This window comes from Crocodylus siamensis, chromosome 9 (assembly GCF_052110815.1).
Source record: "Crocodylus siamensis isolate JL-2025a chromosome 9, ASM5211081v1, whole genome shotgun sequence".
In the NCBI taxonomy this organism is placed as follows: domain Eukaryota; kingdom Metazoa; phylum Chordata; order Crocodylia; family Crocodylidae; genus Crocodylus; species Crocodylus siamensis.
This window is the reverse complement of record NC_143403.1, coordinates 56271711-56289004: the sequence shown is the minus strand read 5'-3', so window position 1 is coordinate 56289004 and position 17294 is coordinate 56271711. Positions and strand designations below refer to the sequence as shown.

General features: G+C 45.3%; 1 protein-coding gene across 1 annotated transcript in view; it reads right to left on the bottom strand.

Moving 5' to 3' along the window:
- Positions 1 to 2221: 2221 nt before the first annotated feature.
- SLC5A1 (solute carrier family 5 member 1) overlaps positions 2222 to 17294 on the bottom strand; it is a 34514-nt gene continuing 19441 nt past the window's right edge. Inside the window, exons 6-15 of the mRNA XM_090063111.1 lie at positions 16491 to 16596; positions 16164 to 16244; positions 14686 to 14906; positions 13503 to 13638; positions 12664 to 12771; positions 9996 to 10146; positions 9200 to 9368; positions 6434 to 6649; positions 5696 to 5795; positions 2222 to 4299 (exon numbers count right to left, since the gene is read on the bottom strand). Coding sequence (XP_089919237.1) covers positions 4076 to 4299; positions 5696 to 5795; positions 6434 to 6649; positions 9200 to 9368; positions 9996 to 10146; positions 12664 to 12771; positions 13503 to 13638; positions 14686 to 14906; positions 16164 to 16244; positions 16491 to 16596 — 1512 coding nt within the window. The 3' untranslated portion in view covers positions 2222 to 4075. The remainder of the gene's footprint in view (positions 4300 to 5695; positions 5796 to 6433; positions 6650 to 9199; positions 9369 to 9995; positions 10147 to 12663; positions 12772 to 13502; positions 13639 to 14685; positions 14907 to 16163; positions 16245 to 16490; positions 16597 to 17294) is intronic.

Genomic DNA, 17294 nt, shown 5'->3' with positions numbered 1-17294 from the left:
TTTGGTGCTCGCAGTTATGATTTGCTAGGTGTTCTTCATGTGTTCTGGTATCACTTCTTTTTTTCCAGTCTCTTTTACACTGTTCTGATTTAGGGGCAGGGACTAGAAGCCACAGAGGCTAAATGTAAATCTAAGGTATGCCGGACAATGGCAGCTTTTAATTCTGTTTCTTGGAGATCAGAATAATAATGCTGTTCCTGTCTTGTTGCATGAATAATTGTAGGACGAGATTCATATAAAAAAGGTAACACATGAACACTTTTTCCTCATTGCTTGGGCAAAATAAGTGAGGATCTTGGGACTTGGCCATTGATAATTTTGTTATCCGTAAGAAGAATGCATTTGCTGCACACACATACAAATTAATACAGGCCTAAGATCTACCACACACAGGGCTAACAGCTTTTGAGAGAGCTCACCCTTTGTGTCCAGGCCAAAAATCACATTTACTGCTGCTAAGAGTTTACAGTGGCCTTTTATAAAAGGTACTTTGAATATCATTTCCCAGTTTCTCAAATCCCTGCTTCTTCCACTGTAAGATAAAAGGGCAAGCCAAGAGGGAGCTCACAGTCTGTGTAGGCATCATTATTTGTAGGTATTTTAAGTTAAACAAAATTAGATTCACAAATGCAGCTCTCACCCCATTGCTCTAATTAGCTCCTATAAAGCTGCCTGTGTCACATGCAGAACATAAAGTATGTCTGGAAAGTACACAGGACATCCCACAAAAAACTTCCCTCACTTGTTAGCATCTTTCCAGGGATAATCAAATCCCTACTTAGGCCTTTTCTGTCCCTTCCCCCCACCCCCTCCAAATCCAGATGCAGCAGGCTCTAAGCCCTCATCCCCAGTATCTAGATCAATTCAAAAAGCAACCAAAGTCCTATGCCATTAACCCTCACTTCCAATCACTGAGGGAGGGATAAATTAGGCCTCTTGCGCATACCCCTCACCCCAAATCAATCATTATTCTCCATGTACACTCTTCCTCTCAGCTTTAATTATGCAAGTGCATTCCTAGTCAAGCAGATTAGAAATGAATTTTGAGCCAGAGTTTGTCAGACAGTCATCAAACACTTCTTAAAACCTGATGTGCCATGCTTTTGCCTTTATTCAGATTGTCTCAGCATCTCTGTGTTTTACTTCTAATTACAAATTGTAGTTAAGAGGGAGCAGCATCATTCACAGACAGGCTCACTTGCTATCATATGAACAGCTTAGACCAGGGGTGGGCAAAATATGGCCTGCAGGCTGGATGTGGCCCACCAGACAATTTCATCTAGCCTGTGGGGCCACTCCATAAGGCCTCCATTAGCCCTGGCCCTTGCTGCGTCTCTGCAAGCCGAGGTCTCCATGCAGGAGGGGTGGCTGTAGTTGCTAAGCAACCACCCCCCATCCCAGCCTGGCCTGACTCACCCCCAGCCCCAAGCCAGGGAGCACTAGAGACAAGAAGCCTCTTCCTGGCAGGGGCTTTTGGTGCCTCCCCCCATGGCTGTTCCCAGCCCTCCCTGCCTGCCTGCAAGTATGGGAATTCAGGTGAGGACCCCACCGGGCTGGGGGCAGGGACTCCTGTTGGAGAAAAGGGGGCAGGAGCATGAGGAGTTGTGTGCTACGGGACCAGGCTGGCCATGACACTGCAGGAGCTGTGCGCTACGGGGCTGGGTCAGGCTGACCCCGCACACTGCCACTATGTGCGGCCGGGGACTGGGTTGGGAGCGTGGGAGCTGCACGCTAGGGGCAGGGCTGGGCTGGCCCTGTATGCTGCCACCACTTGCAGCCCAGGACTCAGGTAAGAGTGCAGGACCTTCAGCTATGGGACCAGGTGGAGCTGGTCCTGCACCCTGCCACAACATGTAGCCAGAGACTCAGGCAGGAGCACAACTGGGGCTGGGTGGGGCTGACCCTGCATGCTGCCACAATGTGCATCCAGGGACTTGGGCGGGAGCTGCATGTTATGGGGCTGGATGGGGCTGAGCCCGCACGCACCTGCAGCTGGGAGGCTGGGGTGGGAGCACGGGGACTTGCGTACTATGGGGCCAGGCAGGGCTGGCCCTGCTTACTGCCAGCACATGCAGCTTCAGGAACTTGTACACTCCAGGGACTCCAAAGACCCCTTCCCCACACACACCCCCTTCCCACATGCCCCCCACCATAATCCCTCACTTACCCTACCCACCATACCCACTCCCCAACCACACACCCTGCACATACAATATACAAGAATAAGACTGTATTTTGAGTTTTCTGCAATTGCTCTATACATACACACTATGCAAACACAAATCAGGACAAAAATATATTTTTAAATAAAACTAAAATAAAAGTTATAGTAGATGTTTGATATCTTTTTATAGTACATGATATTTTTTTCTAGTTTTAAGATGGCAGCATCCCCCCCACCAGCAAAGGAGTACTTCCAAGGCAAGGGGAGGGACTTCCAGTGGCAAAGGTCTGGGGTTAGGAGCAGGACTTCTGGTCCCAAGATGGTGACCGGGGGGTGGGATGCCTATATCAAGGGGCAGAGCTACCCTTGTTGCCTTCGACAGCTCACCAAAACTCATTAAGTGGCCCTCCAGTCCAAATAACTGCCCACCCCGGCTTGGACTCTGACCCTGGGATAACCCTAGCTCAGACATGGGGCAAGTGGCCATGACTGAAGAGATGTGATGTGCTCAGAAAGAGAAAGACGTTTTGGTTTTTATATTTTCTATAGGGCTACACAAAAAACATGGACTTAGTGGACACCAAATACATTAAAAACATTTTAATACTTACAAGCCTTCATAAATACATATATTTACCAGCTGGTAAATATACTAAGAGGGGGGATTAAAGTGTGTATTAACACCCTCCTTAATAGTGAAGTCAGTCCCCCTAAATTTTCTTGAATTTATTAAGATACTGGGGATGAGGAGTCAGACCTCTTAAATGTGAACAGAGGTTTATCTTTGGTATATCATGCTAGGGAAGCAGAACCAATAGAAATCTCTTATAAATAAGGCTTCCCATTCAAGTATAGGCACATATTAAAGTTAATATGTGGGAGCTCTTAATGTTAATCTTGAAGAATGAATCAGTTGTAAGCACAGTTCTTCTTAGGGCTAGTTAGACTTGTATTGCCTAATTTCAGATCCACTCAAACAGTGAGTAGAAAAGTTACACTCTGATGTTTCTATTTTCCTGACATTCTACTGGGAAGAAACAGTGAAAAAGGAGCAGAGAAAGAAAAAAACAATGCAACATGGAACGGAGTGAAACGAGAGAAACATTCTAGTGGAAGAACAGATACAGTCCCAAACAAATACATCAATACAAATATCACCCAGAGGGCACTCACTATGTTTAGGGACTCATTTATCCTGGATCTATATAGTGAAAACCTTCATGTAGCTATGCTTTGTTTTTTTTCAATCAACTTGGGAAGGGAGGGAAAAACAGATTTGATGGACAGCAGTAGTTTTCAACCTTTTTTCCTTTGTGGGCACCTAAAAAAATTTCAGACAGAGGTGAAGCCCCCATTGAACTGTAAATGTGGATATTCACATACTTCTGATTGATCATCGTCATATTTCGTGGACCCATTAGACAGTCTGTGGACACTCAAGGGTCCACGGACCACAAGCTGAGAACCACTGAAGCACAGGAAAGTGGCACAGGGATCAAGTCAGCTCCACCAGCCCTCAAAAAACAAGAATAAAGCTCACGAAACCTTGAATTCCATATGGCTCATGCTGCCCTGGTTCCTACGTTCTGAAGCAAGGCATGAAATGTATTCTGTGAGAAGAGAAGCCTCCTAAATACCATCTCCCCTGATGTATTAGGCTGAGGTTCTGCCCTTTTGAAAAACTCAGTATTTCCAGTTTTTAACCAACAAATTGTTAAATTATGGCTGCAAAACCAATGAATAAATCACCTTAATTTGTAGAAACTCCGGTGACAAATACAATAAGTCTAACTAACTCTTTACAATTTACAAATCATAGTTTCATTTTTTTTAACAACACTGTGCAACTTCAAAAGGAAAAGGGACTTGTGTTAGACCTTCATAAACACTCTGTGGAGTGTGAAGTGGCATTTATGCAAAAAAGGCATGACAGAAGACAGCCACAGCCAGTAGGATGATGCCATTGATGTTCACAACATTTCTCCATAGTGGCACCTCCGAAGTGTCCGTCAGTTTCTTCTGCATTGCTTCCTCCTCTTCCTTGCTCATTTTGGGCGCTTTTTGCTGATCTAAACCACAGAACCAGTTGTAGGCCTTCTTCATGCATCCCTGCTCTTCATCACCTCCTTCTGCAACTGAAAAAAATACAGCAATATGTCAAGAAATGCAGTGTGTGGACCCATAAAACTGGCAAAAAAACAAGTTCTCAGCGACAGATTATTCTTTGGAGCTACTCCTATTTGAAATATATCCCTAATTTGCAGTCTGAATTATGCAGAAGTGTTGGAGGAGGAGGAGGAGGAGGGTGTGTGTGTGTGTGTGTGAGAGAGAGAGAGAATGTGCTTGGAGGGGTGGGAGGTTGTGAATGAGATTTCACAGTACAGCTGCAAAGTGAATGATTTCTGATCACTGAATGGCAATGCAACCAGCCAGTTATGATGAAACCTGGAGACCTGCTGTTTTTCAGTTCATTCATTGTTTGTTATCAAGTAGCAGTGCTATAGCTCACAAACACTAAAAATCATGTTCTGTCAATTAATGCCCATTATAAATATTTAAACAGATGCTGAAAAGTGTTGGATACACACTCTTTGGGCCAGACCGTCCCAATCCATCACCACTGGATACCCAGTGCTGTTCCAGGGTGAAGGAGAAAGGAGGCAGTTGTGGGAAGCCACCTGCACCTCCTTGATTCAAGGCGATACAGGGTAAGCCTTAACTTACACCAGTGAAGATCTGGCACAGCAGAGCCCTGCTCCTGCACAGCTGGTTTCCTTCCTCATCATACATCTTGACTCCAGTCTTGGCCTCACCATGTCTGGACCCCCTCCTGATCTCCGCCTTCTCCACTCCTCTGCTGTCAGAGACCCTTTATGCAAGGGAGTCTCCACCAGCTATACCTAGCTCTCTGTGGTCACTTACTCTGCTTTTACAACACAAGATGGCCTTAGCAGACTGGAGAGTCTTAGTCTGGTACCTGTTCCTCAGAAGCTTGACAAAGGGCAAGATTAACCCCCTTTTTTCCTTCTCCAAATACTATTTATTAAAAAGACAAAGGGCTGGATCCTGTGCTGCTTTTGGAGCACTGCCAAGAGCTAGGCAGAAAGCAGGTGGCTTTGTGCAGGTGGAGATCTAGCAGTACATTGTCATCCTGTCCTGCATCACCTTTGCTGTTCCACTCCTCACATCTGCCAAGTGCACCTTTTTCTGTCCAGTTAGGTCAAAGGCTTATACATAACTCTGCCAACACACATCACTCCTGTCTTGGAACAACCTTGTTAGCTCTGGGCCTCTCATAAGGGAAATGCAGAAAGAGCAGCTGAAAACTGGTTTCAATTCTGATCCACATAAATCTGATGAACTAGGGAAAAATTAATGCACAACCTAACTGTAGGAGTCTACCAAGCCCTTTGGCTTCTGTGTTTTCAAGAAGTCCAGAGTACTTCACTGCTCATTCAGGAATGAAATGGGGATTTCAGATACACTGCTGGCTTTTTTAGGCCTCATAACAGACTTGTATTCAGAAGTTACCTGATACTTCATCTTCACTAGGATTGTCCTTCTTCTCATCTGCATCCAGGTCGATACGTTCCTCCTTGCTGTTCCTTAGAGTCCAGCACAAGCGGTAGAGCTGCCATAAAATAGATCAGGTTTGTAGATTTGCAATCTCAGACCGCTGTGACCAGGAAGCCTGGACCAGCACTGCGAGCAGGCAGGCCGCAAGCTTGCGAACATCTGGTAAATCACTTTCAGGAATTAGAGAGTGTGGAAGACTGAGGACAGATGCTGTGAATAACTGTTCCTTTTCCCTTTTTAAGGGATCTTTGCTCCCACCAGCCAAAATGCTCCACCCACTCTTTGCAATTCTGAGGGGTAAGTTCCCACATCTGACACTTTATTTTATTTATTTTACTGTATAATATCTTCAAGCTGTTTCTGACTACAGATGTGTCTCTGGCATTTCCAGAATACCGTTCTTCTCACAGAAAGAGCTACATTTCCCCAATAAATCTGGAGCAAAATGCAGGCAAGCTTCTTTGGGTAGATGTGATGTGATATCTTTTATCAATATATCTGGAGCAAAATGTAATTTAGGGAAGATACCACAGTTCTCGCTCCATCCATACAGCTGGGAAGAGATTATATAATTTTTGTGGTCTAAACTCTAGGTTAGAATATTTTTGGTAATGCTTATTTCAAGTATAATTTGTAAACAATGACTTCATTGGCCATTAGCGTCTTGGGGAACACAGTGGGAGCAATACTCACATGTACATCCGGAATGGGCTTTGTAATCAGGGAGACCCCCAGAATGACGATGATGGATATCCCAAACAGGATCATGGCAAAGTAAAGATAGTGAATTCCACAAATGATATACGGACAGACGCTGGGGTTTGTACAACTGCCAGTTCCATAGCCAAACTCCGTAAGCATCCGAGCCAGTCCAACCACCAGCCCAATGACCAAGCCCCAAAAGGCTCCCTGTAGATCAAAGTGACAGGGAGAGTTATCAGAAAGAGTTACTGTGGGTTTGGAAATACAGCGTCTCCCTCCAGTTCTTAATAGCAGTATAAAATATATTTCTGGCAGTGACTATGTGAACAACCTACAGCACCAAAAGGTTAAGAAGAGAGAGAGAACTGGATAATCCTTGTTGTCCACAACCAGACCAATGATTAAATAAGTTCCTGACATTAGTGTCCACAGTCCAAACCTTTTAACTCAAGAGACTAACCAAAAGCCTCTGAAATGATTAAAATGATTTTCCTGGGTTTAGGAATACTGTATTTTTCCAATTACACATCAATCCTGCATCTACAGCAACCCCATGTGTTCAGCTATTATTTTTTTTTTTTTAAGAAAATGCATCTTTTCCTCTGAACGTAAATTGATAACTAGATATGAAGACCTTGACCTGCTATTTTATTTATTTATTAAATTGATACACTGCCCTTCTCAAAAAGGCTCAGGCCAGTTGATGATAAAAGAAACGAAGTCTTATAGAAACAAAATAAAGTATTAATAAATAACAAACAAATTCCCCCCCACCCAAAGAAGAAAGCTACATTCAGAAGCAAACCACCTCATGTCTCCCCCTGCCCCCTTGTTCTCTTGCCTCCGAGTAGTGTGTCCTCCCCTTCCCTTAATCTCCTTTCCCAACCCACAGTCAACAAAAACATTAATTTCCCCCCCACCATTATTCCCTAACACTGTCCCTTCCAAGCCAAGCCCCATCGTTTAGTAGAGAGGGGCCAAGGCTGCCAGAACCTACTCATTGTTCCCTTCCTATATTAAAAAAACACTGTTCAATCAAGGCAAAAAACAGAAACAATAGCAAAAAAACTGCACTGTTTCACCCAGTCTCACTCCCTGCCAAAGGGGGCCCTTGAGTGTTCCCTTTGGCTGCTGCTTGCCCAGAGCAGCTTCCCCAGCGGGGCCTTTCCTCTCCAGCTTAGCTGGCCATGTGGTCTGCCAGCTCAGCCTCCAAGTCCTCCCACCCCAGGTTCAGCCCCCGCAAGCACGCGAGCAGTGTTGGCAGCCCTGGGGTGCTGTTCCAGTCCATGATTTTGTTGTTACAAAAATAAAAGGTATGCTCATAATCAGAATATGGTAATCTTTTCCTAATCTGCATTTAGCCAAAACTTAGAACGTCACATCCATTTCTTCCCAATAGTTATTCAGAGTGTACCATGGATGAATCCCTGAGGAACTTATTCAGTTTTTGATCAGCCCTTAGTCAGGCTCAATACCAACTGAAGTCACTGGAAGACTCTCTGGATTAATGAACACAGGGTGTCTGAGAGTCAGCCATGCTACAACCAAAAATGGAAGATTCCTGCTTAGAAAATGCATACTATTATTAGGACATGCCTTGGTAGCAAACTGAACCAATCTCCAAAAAATCATGAATGGTAGAAAGGAGTCAAAACCCAGAAAACTCCAACCCCCACCCCTGGAAATTGAGTGTTTGTCTTTTTCCTCTATCAGCTTTACTCATTGTAGCATCTGTGTGTTTTCCAGACATCAGTGAATTTATCCTCTTGGGATAAATCTGCTCTGGGAGGCAGGAAATGATAATTATCCCTAATATTACAGGTGGGAAAGCTGAACTTCAGAGCAGTTGTCAGGCTGATTTTAAGAGATGCCAAGCACCACAGCTCCCACTAGCTTCTTAGAGTCTTTGAGTGTTCAGTTCTTCTGATATTTAAACCATCAGTGACGTGCCCAAGTTCTCGCTGGATACAGATGGGAGTAGGAACAGGACTGGAAAGGGCTCCTGAGCCACTGAGTTCAGTCCGGTGGGTTTGCAAGCTACCATTAACTAAAGGAATCCCCCAAATTACCACTTTACACCCTTTACCACAACTACCATGATCAGTAGCCAAAACGGCAAGAGAGGTCCACAACCTGCCACAGTCAAAAGCCAGGGAAATGATGGCATTACCAGTGCCCTGCCACAGAAAAGGACAAAAATCCACCAGCTGTCCATACCAGTCTTGAGGAAGAATTACTTTGACCCAAATTTGGCAGCTGATATGATGTGAAATGGAAAAGCAAGATCCTATAAGCCGGGAATCTCTGCATAGAACTCAGATCCCCCAAGTTCCCACCAAGAATCTGAACCACGGGACAGACAGACTGCCTGTTTGTTGAATGCGGTAAGGACTTGCTTTCAACTCTTAAATCCCTAGAACCCATCCCCTTCAGCACAAGGCACAGTGAAGCAGTAAGTGGCCCCAGCTTCACAACTATTTAGGAGTCAGTGAACTGTAGTTAAGGTCGGGCTGATTTGTCTGTCTGTATTGTATGAGATGAAGGAGGATTCTTCTGCTTAATAAAGGGGCCCTTCTAAAATGCTCAGATCTGGAACATCAGACCATGGGCTATGGAAATATTAGACTCCAGACTGAAGCAAGAGTAAGACAACAGCCTGGTAGAAACACCATTTTGAAACAAAGGCGGGTTGTCGCAGGACCTGAAGGATTGTCCTTTGTGAACTTTTACCCAAACCACTCTTTTAATTGTACTCACCTCCTCATTGACCCTCTTGCAAAAGATAGCAAGCAGGAAGACAGCAGCAATGGGTGGCCCCAGGTAGCTGGTGATAGACTGGATATAATCAAAGAGCTGTCCACTTTGAGCTGACTGCACCACAGGAACCCAAGCAATGCTGACTCCAATTAAAACCAAGATGAAAATCCTGTAAATACAGCCAGACATAACAAGGCCAAACCCCTGTTTATAAATGTCACAAATACAGAAATAAAAAATGAATCAATCAACAATTTAACAATTCATTTTATATTCCCACCAGTATTAAAATACCAGTAAACCCAACAGCCCTGAGGAAGCTCTGCTAGTTTCATCAATTGCCAGTCCACCCGTTGAGAGAAATCCACAATCAAAACAATCAGAAATCAAGAATAAGAAGCTGCTTGTGAACACAGCAAGCCATAAAACAACAGAGACAGATCAACAGCAAACTCACCAGCACAGATAATACATTGATGCTGTAGCTTTTTGTAACTAGCAGCTGTAGGGAATAAGTACACTGGATTTAACTACCCCATGTGCATCACCTTTAAATAGGAAATGAGGTCTGAAACAGGCTCCAGGGAATTCCCAGAAAACATGGGATTAACCTTTCTGGCCACGAGAGGTCACTGCTGCACCACACGGATACAGCAGAAGGGTGGCTCGTCAAGGCACTCATTTTTCCTGAGCTATCAGGACTACAAAAAACCCAACACTGCCTCTAGCATCCGTTACATTTCTAATGAGCATCCATTACATTTCTAATGCTGGAGAGAAGCCCTGTGACATTTACCTTCCAACTAACATGAGCTCCTTCTCAGACGCCCGGGTTCGTATTTTGGTGTAGATATCCATGGTGAACAGAGTGCTAGCGCTGTTAAAAATGGAAGTCAAGGAGCTCATGAGAGAGGCCAGCATGACTGATAACATCAGACCTCGCAAACCTGAAACACAGAGAGAGACAAGTTCACACTACAAGCCGGACAGGTCATGCACCGAGGAAACTCACTAAGCAACAGCACTGGGTGCATGGGCCGACCTGTCCAACCCAACCAGCTGTCATCAGATGAAGTATTTTCAAGTCATGACACCTCCATGACACCGTACCGGGAAATGAGCAGAATTGTGCCTGCCAGGATTTGAAAAGACAGAACTTGCAGTCTTTTCAAAACTAATTCCCCAAAGTTGGCATCCATATGCCAAAAGAAAAGTCCCTGGGCTGTTGGCATATGGATACCACCTTTGTGGATTTAATGACGCAACAGTTCCTTGTAGATAAACTTCCTGGGTTATAGACCTGCTCTACTATTCTCCAAGCTTAAGTTCCCTGATTAGATTCTTGACCACCCAGAAAGAAAGAAAGAAAAAAAAAAGCATTCAGGAACAATAACCCTGACCAGAATCACTATCAACCCTGCCTTGTAGAGATGGTAAGTCTCCAATATCTGGTTAAGGTAGTTTCTATCCCTACCTTTCCTATTGTCTGGTGTGCTTTGATTTCCCACCTTAGCTGGCTACTTTCTCACCTCTTTCTGTTATAAGTCCTTAACCCAAGTCTGCAAGCAGTTGAGGCCCATTTTTCTCACCGTGTTACTTCCCACAGAGGTGTGCATTGAGGCTGGGCACTTTCAAACCCTTTTCCAGTCTGCCAAACTATTATATTAGGGTCCACTAAAGGTCCTACATGTACAGGACCCAAGTTTCCCCCAGCCACTTTCCCAGGAACAGCACCCTTTTTCAAGAGAAGTTGCTAGTGAAAAGTGAGGGATGCAGGCTTCAGGATGCATTCACCACAACCCACCTCCCCAAGGTAGCTGGTCCTAGTATTGACAGTTCAGCAGCAGCCTCCTGGGTCTGATCTAAAGCTCCCTTCTTAGTGGTTCTTTTGCAAGTCACAGGCATAATAAACGCCAAGTTTCCTTAAAAGAGATGCTCTGGTTCAAACAGACATTAATTCAGGGGAGTCCTCTGGCCTATGCTTTACAGCAGGGCAGACTAGGTGATCACTGTAATCCCTTCTGATCTTACTGTCTCTGACACACTGGATGTCTGCAGGTTTCTCTTTCTTCGCTGTATGTATGCCTGCCTCCCTACAGGAAGGAGCATTGTTCTGTAATTGAATAAGCCCAATATAAGGAATCCATGGCTGCACACCAGGAGGGCTGCATTTCCTCCTCCCAGTGGGTTTAGCAGAAATCCTGGCAGAAACATCCTTTTAGTAGCTGGTAATTGAAGGTCAGGTTCAGTCCTTACATAAGCCAGCACAAGCAGTATTTTACCATCTGATATTTGCAAACACTGGTGGCCACTGCATAACTATTTGGCACCAACAGCCATAACAAAGGCTACAGCACTGCAGTCAGCAGCCCCTTAACACGTTATGTGTAGAAATGTGATGTATGTAATGGAATGGTGTTAGGGCTCCCATAGCTGAAGGTAGGTGCTGATGTCAATTCAGACCAAACAGTAATGCAGACTCTTGGTTCTGGCAGCTGAATTCCAAGCCAGGGAAGCTAGTAGAGCTGTGCAAAACTTTGGGTGCTGATTTCATTTGGAGGAGATTCGGCCCAAGTCAGTGGCCAAATCTCCGAATTGAACCAGAAGACCAGTTAAAAGATCCGAATCAATTTGAAGCTCTCCAAGCTGATTCGGAAAAGATTTGAAGAGCTTCAGTGATTCGGGCAGTCCCTGCTCACTGCCACAATGAGCTGGACACAGACTCCGAGCTGGTAAGTAGGGGGTGGGGGAGAGAAGGCTGGAGGAGGGGACCATGGGGGGACCCCTGCCACGCCCCATCCCATCTGCTCCTCCAGTGACCCTGAGCACCCCCAGGCCCCCAGCTGCTCTCCCAACTCCCTCCTGCCCCGATCCCAGTTCTTTAAAAAGGAAAAAAAAGTCCCCATTCACCAGCCACTGCAGCAGCCATCGGGGCTTCTGGGGGCTCATGACGGAGCCCCCCATGCAGCATGGGGAAGTTGGGGGCTGTGGGAATTGCCCCCCGCTGGGCAGAAGCCGGTGAATTGGGGCTTTAAAAAGGGCTGGGAGCATGGTGGTGCAGTCATGGGGGAGCTGGGTAAGCAGGCGAAGGTTGGGTGGCTCATGGCCAAGCCCCCTGTGCAGCAGGGATTGTACCCCTGCAGGGCGGCAGCTGATAAGTGGGGGCTTTTTTTGTTGTTGTTTGTTTTCGTTTTTAAAGATCTGGGACCTGGGATAGTGGGCAGGGAATGGGGCCAATTCAAAGACCTGGCCACCAAATCTCTGAATCAGATTTGGCTGAATCGATCTGGGACAGTGATTTGAATCACTGAATCAAATCACTGTCCCCCGAATCAGCTGAATCTGAATCCAAAGCGAATACCAGCTGCTTTGCTCAGCCCTAGAAGCCAGCACCCTTAACGACCAGCCTTTGAAACCTGGCTGCTGCAACCTTAACATAAAACACTAAACCAGCAGGTTCTTACCATTTGGCATAAGTTCCACCACCATTTTTGGATAAGCAATGTTGGTACAGCCGACGGGAGTGCCACAGTACCGCTCACATTCAGAGGGCACAACACAAGCCACCACATCTGAGGAGAAGATCACAAGACAGGAAATGCCAGGGGGCTCCATCAGCAAGGTATCCAAAAATCAAGAGAACTTCTTAAATTCATCTCTGAGGAAAAACACCAATTTGCTTGGTACCATCCTGGGCCCCCCACTGGGGGAGGGATCCCATGCCTGCTCCACTTATTTCCTACCTGAAGGAAAAGTAGAAGTGCTATATGTGAAAACATTAAAACTGCCCTGACAGAGCTGGAAATGGGGGCAGGATTGAAGAATGTGGGTGCTGTACAGGGCAGCATCAGTCTGAATCAAGAAAAGGCCCCCTCCATTCTGCCCATCTGCTCTGCTGCCTGCTGTTGTGTACACAGCTGGGTATGGAAAGGAAGCCAGCCTGGCACTATGCTGACACTGAACCAGCAAGCATGAGAATTTCAGGAACCGCCAGGAGCTGGGCACAGTCGTTGTGGTGACAAACTCCATCCTTCAGCCCGGGAGCAGAGAATCAGTCATGGATGGGGGTGGTTTCTCTTCACTCAGTCAAAGCAGGAATGCTGTGAGCAGTGGAGAGGTTAGGAGACAACGATAGCATTATTGAACCCTGAGCAGAGGGAGGGGAAACAGCAGGTATCTTAATGATCTGAGTATAGAGAGCAGAAAGGGGGAAGGAACTTGGAAAGGAACAGAGAAGACAAGACCAAGGGGCACTGAGACAGTAATGAGAAGAGACTAAAGGGACTTGAAAGCTAGATCTTACCTGTGTACAAAATCCGACTGATCATCCCAGGCATCACCATCAGGAACATGGGCAGCAGCTTCAGGTACCCACACATGATACAACCAGCCTTTACATGGGACATGTTCTTGCCGGAGAGACATCTCTGGACAATAACCTGTCAATGACACATGAACATGAAACACTTCAGGAAAGAACTTTGTTACACAGCCTGCCAGCTGCATCCAGATGCGAGGATGCTCTTTAATCTGTGTTCCAGGAAGAGATCTAACCATTCCCCCTTAAAAAAATAAAACCGTCGAAGGAACAAGCAGATGCATCCCATAGATAAAAGTAACAAATACCATTAGCCCAAAACATGTTTCAAATGTAAAACTCCCTGCCCCAACATATTAATAAGCTTAGTAGGAATCAATAAAAGGATTACATATTTGCAAAAAAATGCTAAGGGGAGACAGAGTTACCCTTACTAGTATGCAAATATAGGTAATCAAAAATCCACATGATACGGAGCATAGGTAGATCATCCAGCTGGGGGCTGACCAAATTCCCCACCCATTCACACAAGCCAGACAGTACTTCACAATTACAGTAGTACATGTCCCTGTCTCTCCATATCCCAACATAATCATTTTTGTAGACTGCATAGACTGCTATGCTACAGAGAAAATGGAAGGAGGAAAGGGGAAGGTCGTTCAACCTGAGGTAGGACGAGGAGAAAACTCAGCAAGCATCAGTAACTATCTGCTCACCTTTGTGTACACAAGAGGTTTAAACAGCACAAATAGGAACTGTACCCAGGATAGCTGGATAGGGAATTACTTCAACAGACTGACAGAAGTCCTTTTTAGCATGTAGCCAGCCTATTCAAGAGGCCTATCAAGGTGCCCATATTTGGTATCACAAGAAAGAGGGAAAACCATCATACAGAACATATCTCTGCCCATCACAGTATGTGAAAGGGCATGTACATGTGTGCATATGCACATGCGCACACACACACACACGTGTATGTTTCAACATAGTAGGGACTGGATCTGAATCTAAAAGCTGACCAGAAAAGTAATTTTGCCCTCAGGAGATGATAGCCACACTATGGCAGTCCTGTGTGAGGGAAAATACATTTAAAAATAAAGATCCATGAAAACTGGATTTCAGATTTTAGAACACACTGAATTTCCCAATCCGGTAGTCTTTACATTACCTGATCTGTGCACCAGTACCACAAAGCAAGGATGCTCAAACCAAAGACAAGCCCTGGCCACGGCAGGTCTCCAGTGATGGGATCTCGGAAGATGTGGAAGGAATCTGCCCGAGGGGTGTAACACTTTGGGTTAAGGGTACCATTTGTGTATGTGACGTTGGTTGGAATTGCATTCATGTATTTCTCAACAAAAGCATTGTAGCCTCCTACTTTGTCAAATGCTGAAAAACAGAATAAGACCATTGTTAAAGGTATTAAATGGAAAAAGTCTCTAATGGAACTGAAGAGTCCAAGGAGGAAAATTCATGCTATGGGTGCCATAAGCCTGACCAAACTTCATCATTGTTGGCAGAAAAATCAAAAAACCCCCAAACTCCATTGTATTACGAATGCTCTCCTAACCAAGGTGTCAGCGTGAGTGGCTTTGCTGCTCAGACCACTATAGAGGAGCTTTACATCACTCTGCCTGACTCCACTCTCCTTCCCATGTCCCATATTCAAGCTTTCCACTTTGAACAATGAACAAAGGTGAGAGCGGCAGTAGCATAGCTAAGGGGGAAGGAGGGGTGCAAAAACAGCAATTGCTGTACTACAAACCCAACTTCTGCTACCACAGCTGCCAGCAGCATAGCCACTGATGCTGCCGTGTGCACTGCTACTGCCCATGGCCCACAGGTGTCCAGGTATGCCTCTGAAGAGGGAAGAAAATTAAGCTTCCTAGGATTCCCTGTGATTATTTCCTTCACTTAGGAACACAAAACTGCAAGGGACCTCTCAGGCCACTGATCCCAGGCCTCTGACTTTGGAGTGAACCATTTATCCAAAAGTCCAAATTAAGCCTCAGTTTAATTATGCAGGCTAGCTCCTTAATAATAGGGCTCTATTTCATAGTATAGGCCATGTTTTAATGCATAGATGGGCCTGTGGACACTTGCCCTCCCATTCTTAATCACAGAGCTCATCTCATCTGTCATGGGCAATGGGGGCAATGGAATGATATCCCTATGGCAACTACAAGACTAGCTTAAATATTTAATATACTTGAGATGTTTTAATGCAATTTAGCAGCTAGAAACAAGGAGCTGCTGTACCATGTGATCGATCACCTTTCGGCTTAGCACTAAAAATTCATGAGCTAGTCTGACACACTGTCCTACTATAACCTTCCCAAAACAAGTTACCTTCTGGATCTTTCAATGCTTGCAACAACTCTGCCTCACCCCTCCCCACCTGCATACACAAAATATTTTATCCTTATGTGGGATGATGTCATGCGTTCATGGTTGCTTTGGCAATGCAATCATGTGGATGACAAGATGACTTGGCAATGCTAGTGTCCTCCTCCAGGCAAATGCATGAAAGCAGCTGCAGTGCTACAACTGGCAACCTGATAGGACCCCACAATGCTGGATCCACTCCACTGGGACAGTAGGGCACAAGGTGTATAATTCTGGCTCTAATTCACCTGATTTACTTACCAAATCCCATGAGAATGAAGGACCCCACCAGCATGATGAAGGTCTGCAAGGTGTCTGTGTAAATCACAGCTGCAAGGCCACCTAAACGCAAAGAAAAAGCCAAGAATAGGTGAGGTCTTCTGAAGGAGAAAGCCTCAGTAGGAAACACCTCGTTGTACTCTTCTACAGTATCACTCTCCCTCTCACACACACACACATATTTATACACAAATCCAAATCACTTTCCATTCATATTTTCATTCCTTTCTCCTCTCGCCTCTCCCCTTTTCATCTCTCTGCATCACTCAAACTCATTTTGAAATTTGTCAGTCTGTTCCACACACTCACCTGTGATGGTATAAAGACCAGTAATGGCCAGCAGTATAACTATAGCCAAATAAAGGTTTAGGCCCATGGCCAGCTGGATAAATATAGCCCCAGAGAAGATATCAGCCTAATAAAAGAAAGGTAAAAGGTTAAGGAAAGTGGAGATAATGGGATTAATTCTGTTGCTCTAACCTATCCCTTCCGCCAAATGATACCACAAAAGAATAAAAACATGTGCAAAATAAAAATAAAGCCTATCTCCTTGGTCTCCAAGGGCACCTACACACGATGGAGCTCTCCCCTGATGTGTGCTAATTAGCACCGGTTGGGGCAGACTTGATTAATCAAGTCTGCTGCAGCATGCTAATTAGTGCACTCCAGGAGCCTCCATGTCACATGTACTCAGTGTCCCTGCATTTCAAAATGGCGGCAGGGGAGCTTTACTAAAGCTTGTCTAATGAGCTTTAGTTAAAGCACCCCTGCTGCCATTTTGAAAGGTGGGACACTGAGTACATGTGATGATGCAGGCACTTTAATTAGAGCGGCTCCAGCAGACTCGACTGATCTCTGTCAGCCACTCTAATTAAAGCGCCGCCACCCTGCCCCCACCCCCAGAGCATGTGTATAGGTGCTCGAAGACTTGTCTTATTTTAACTGCTGGTCTCTCTCTGAAGTTCAGTGCCCAGAAATGTGGCTACAATTCATCTTAGCCAAATCTGACTAGTCACCTCTCCACCCCTGTGCATTTACATATGGGGACAAATCTGAACAAGAAAGCACTTAAACCCCAGACCACGTGAACAGTGATGCCCACTGACAACCTTT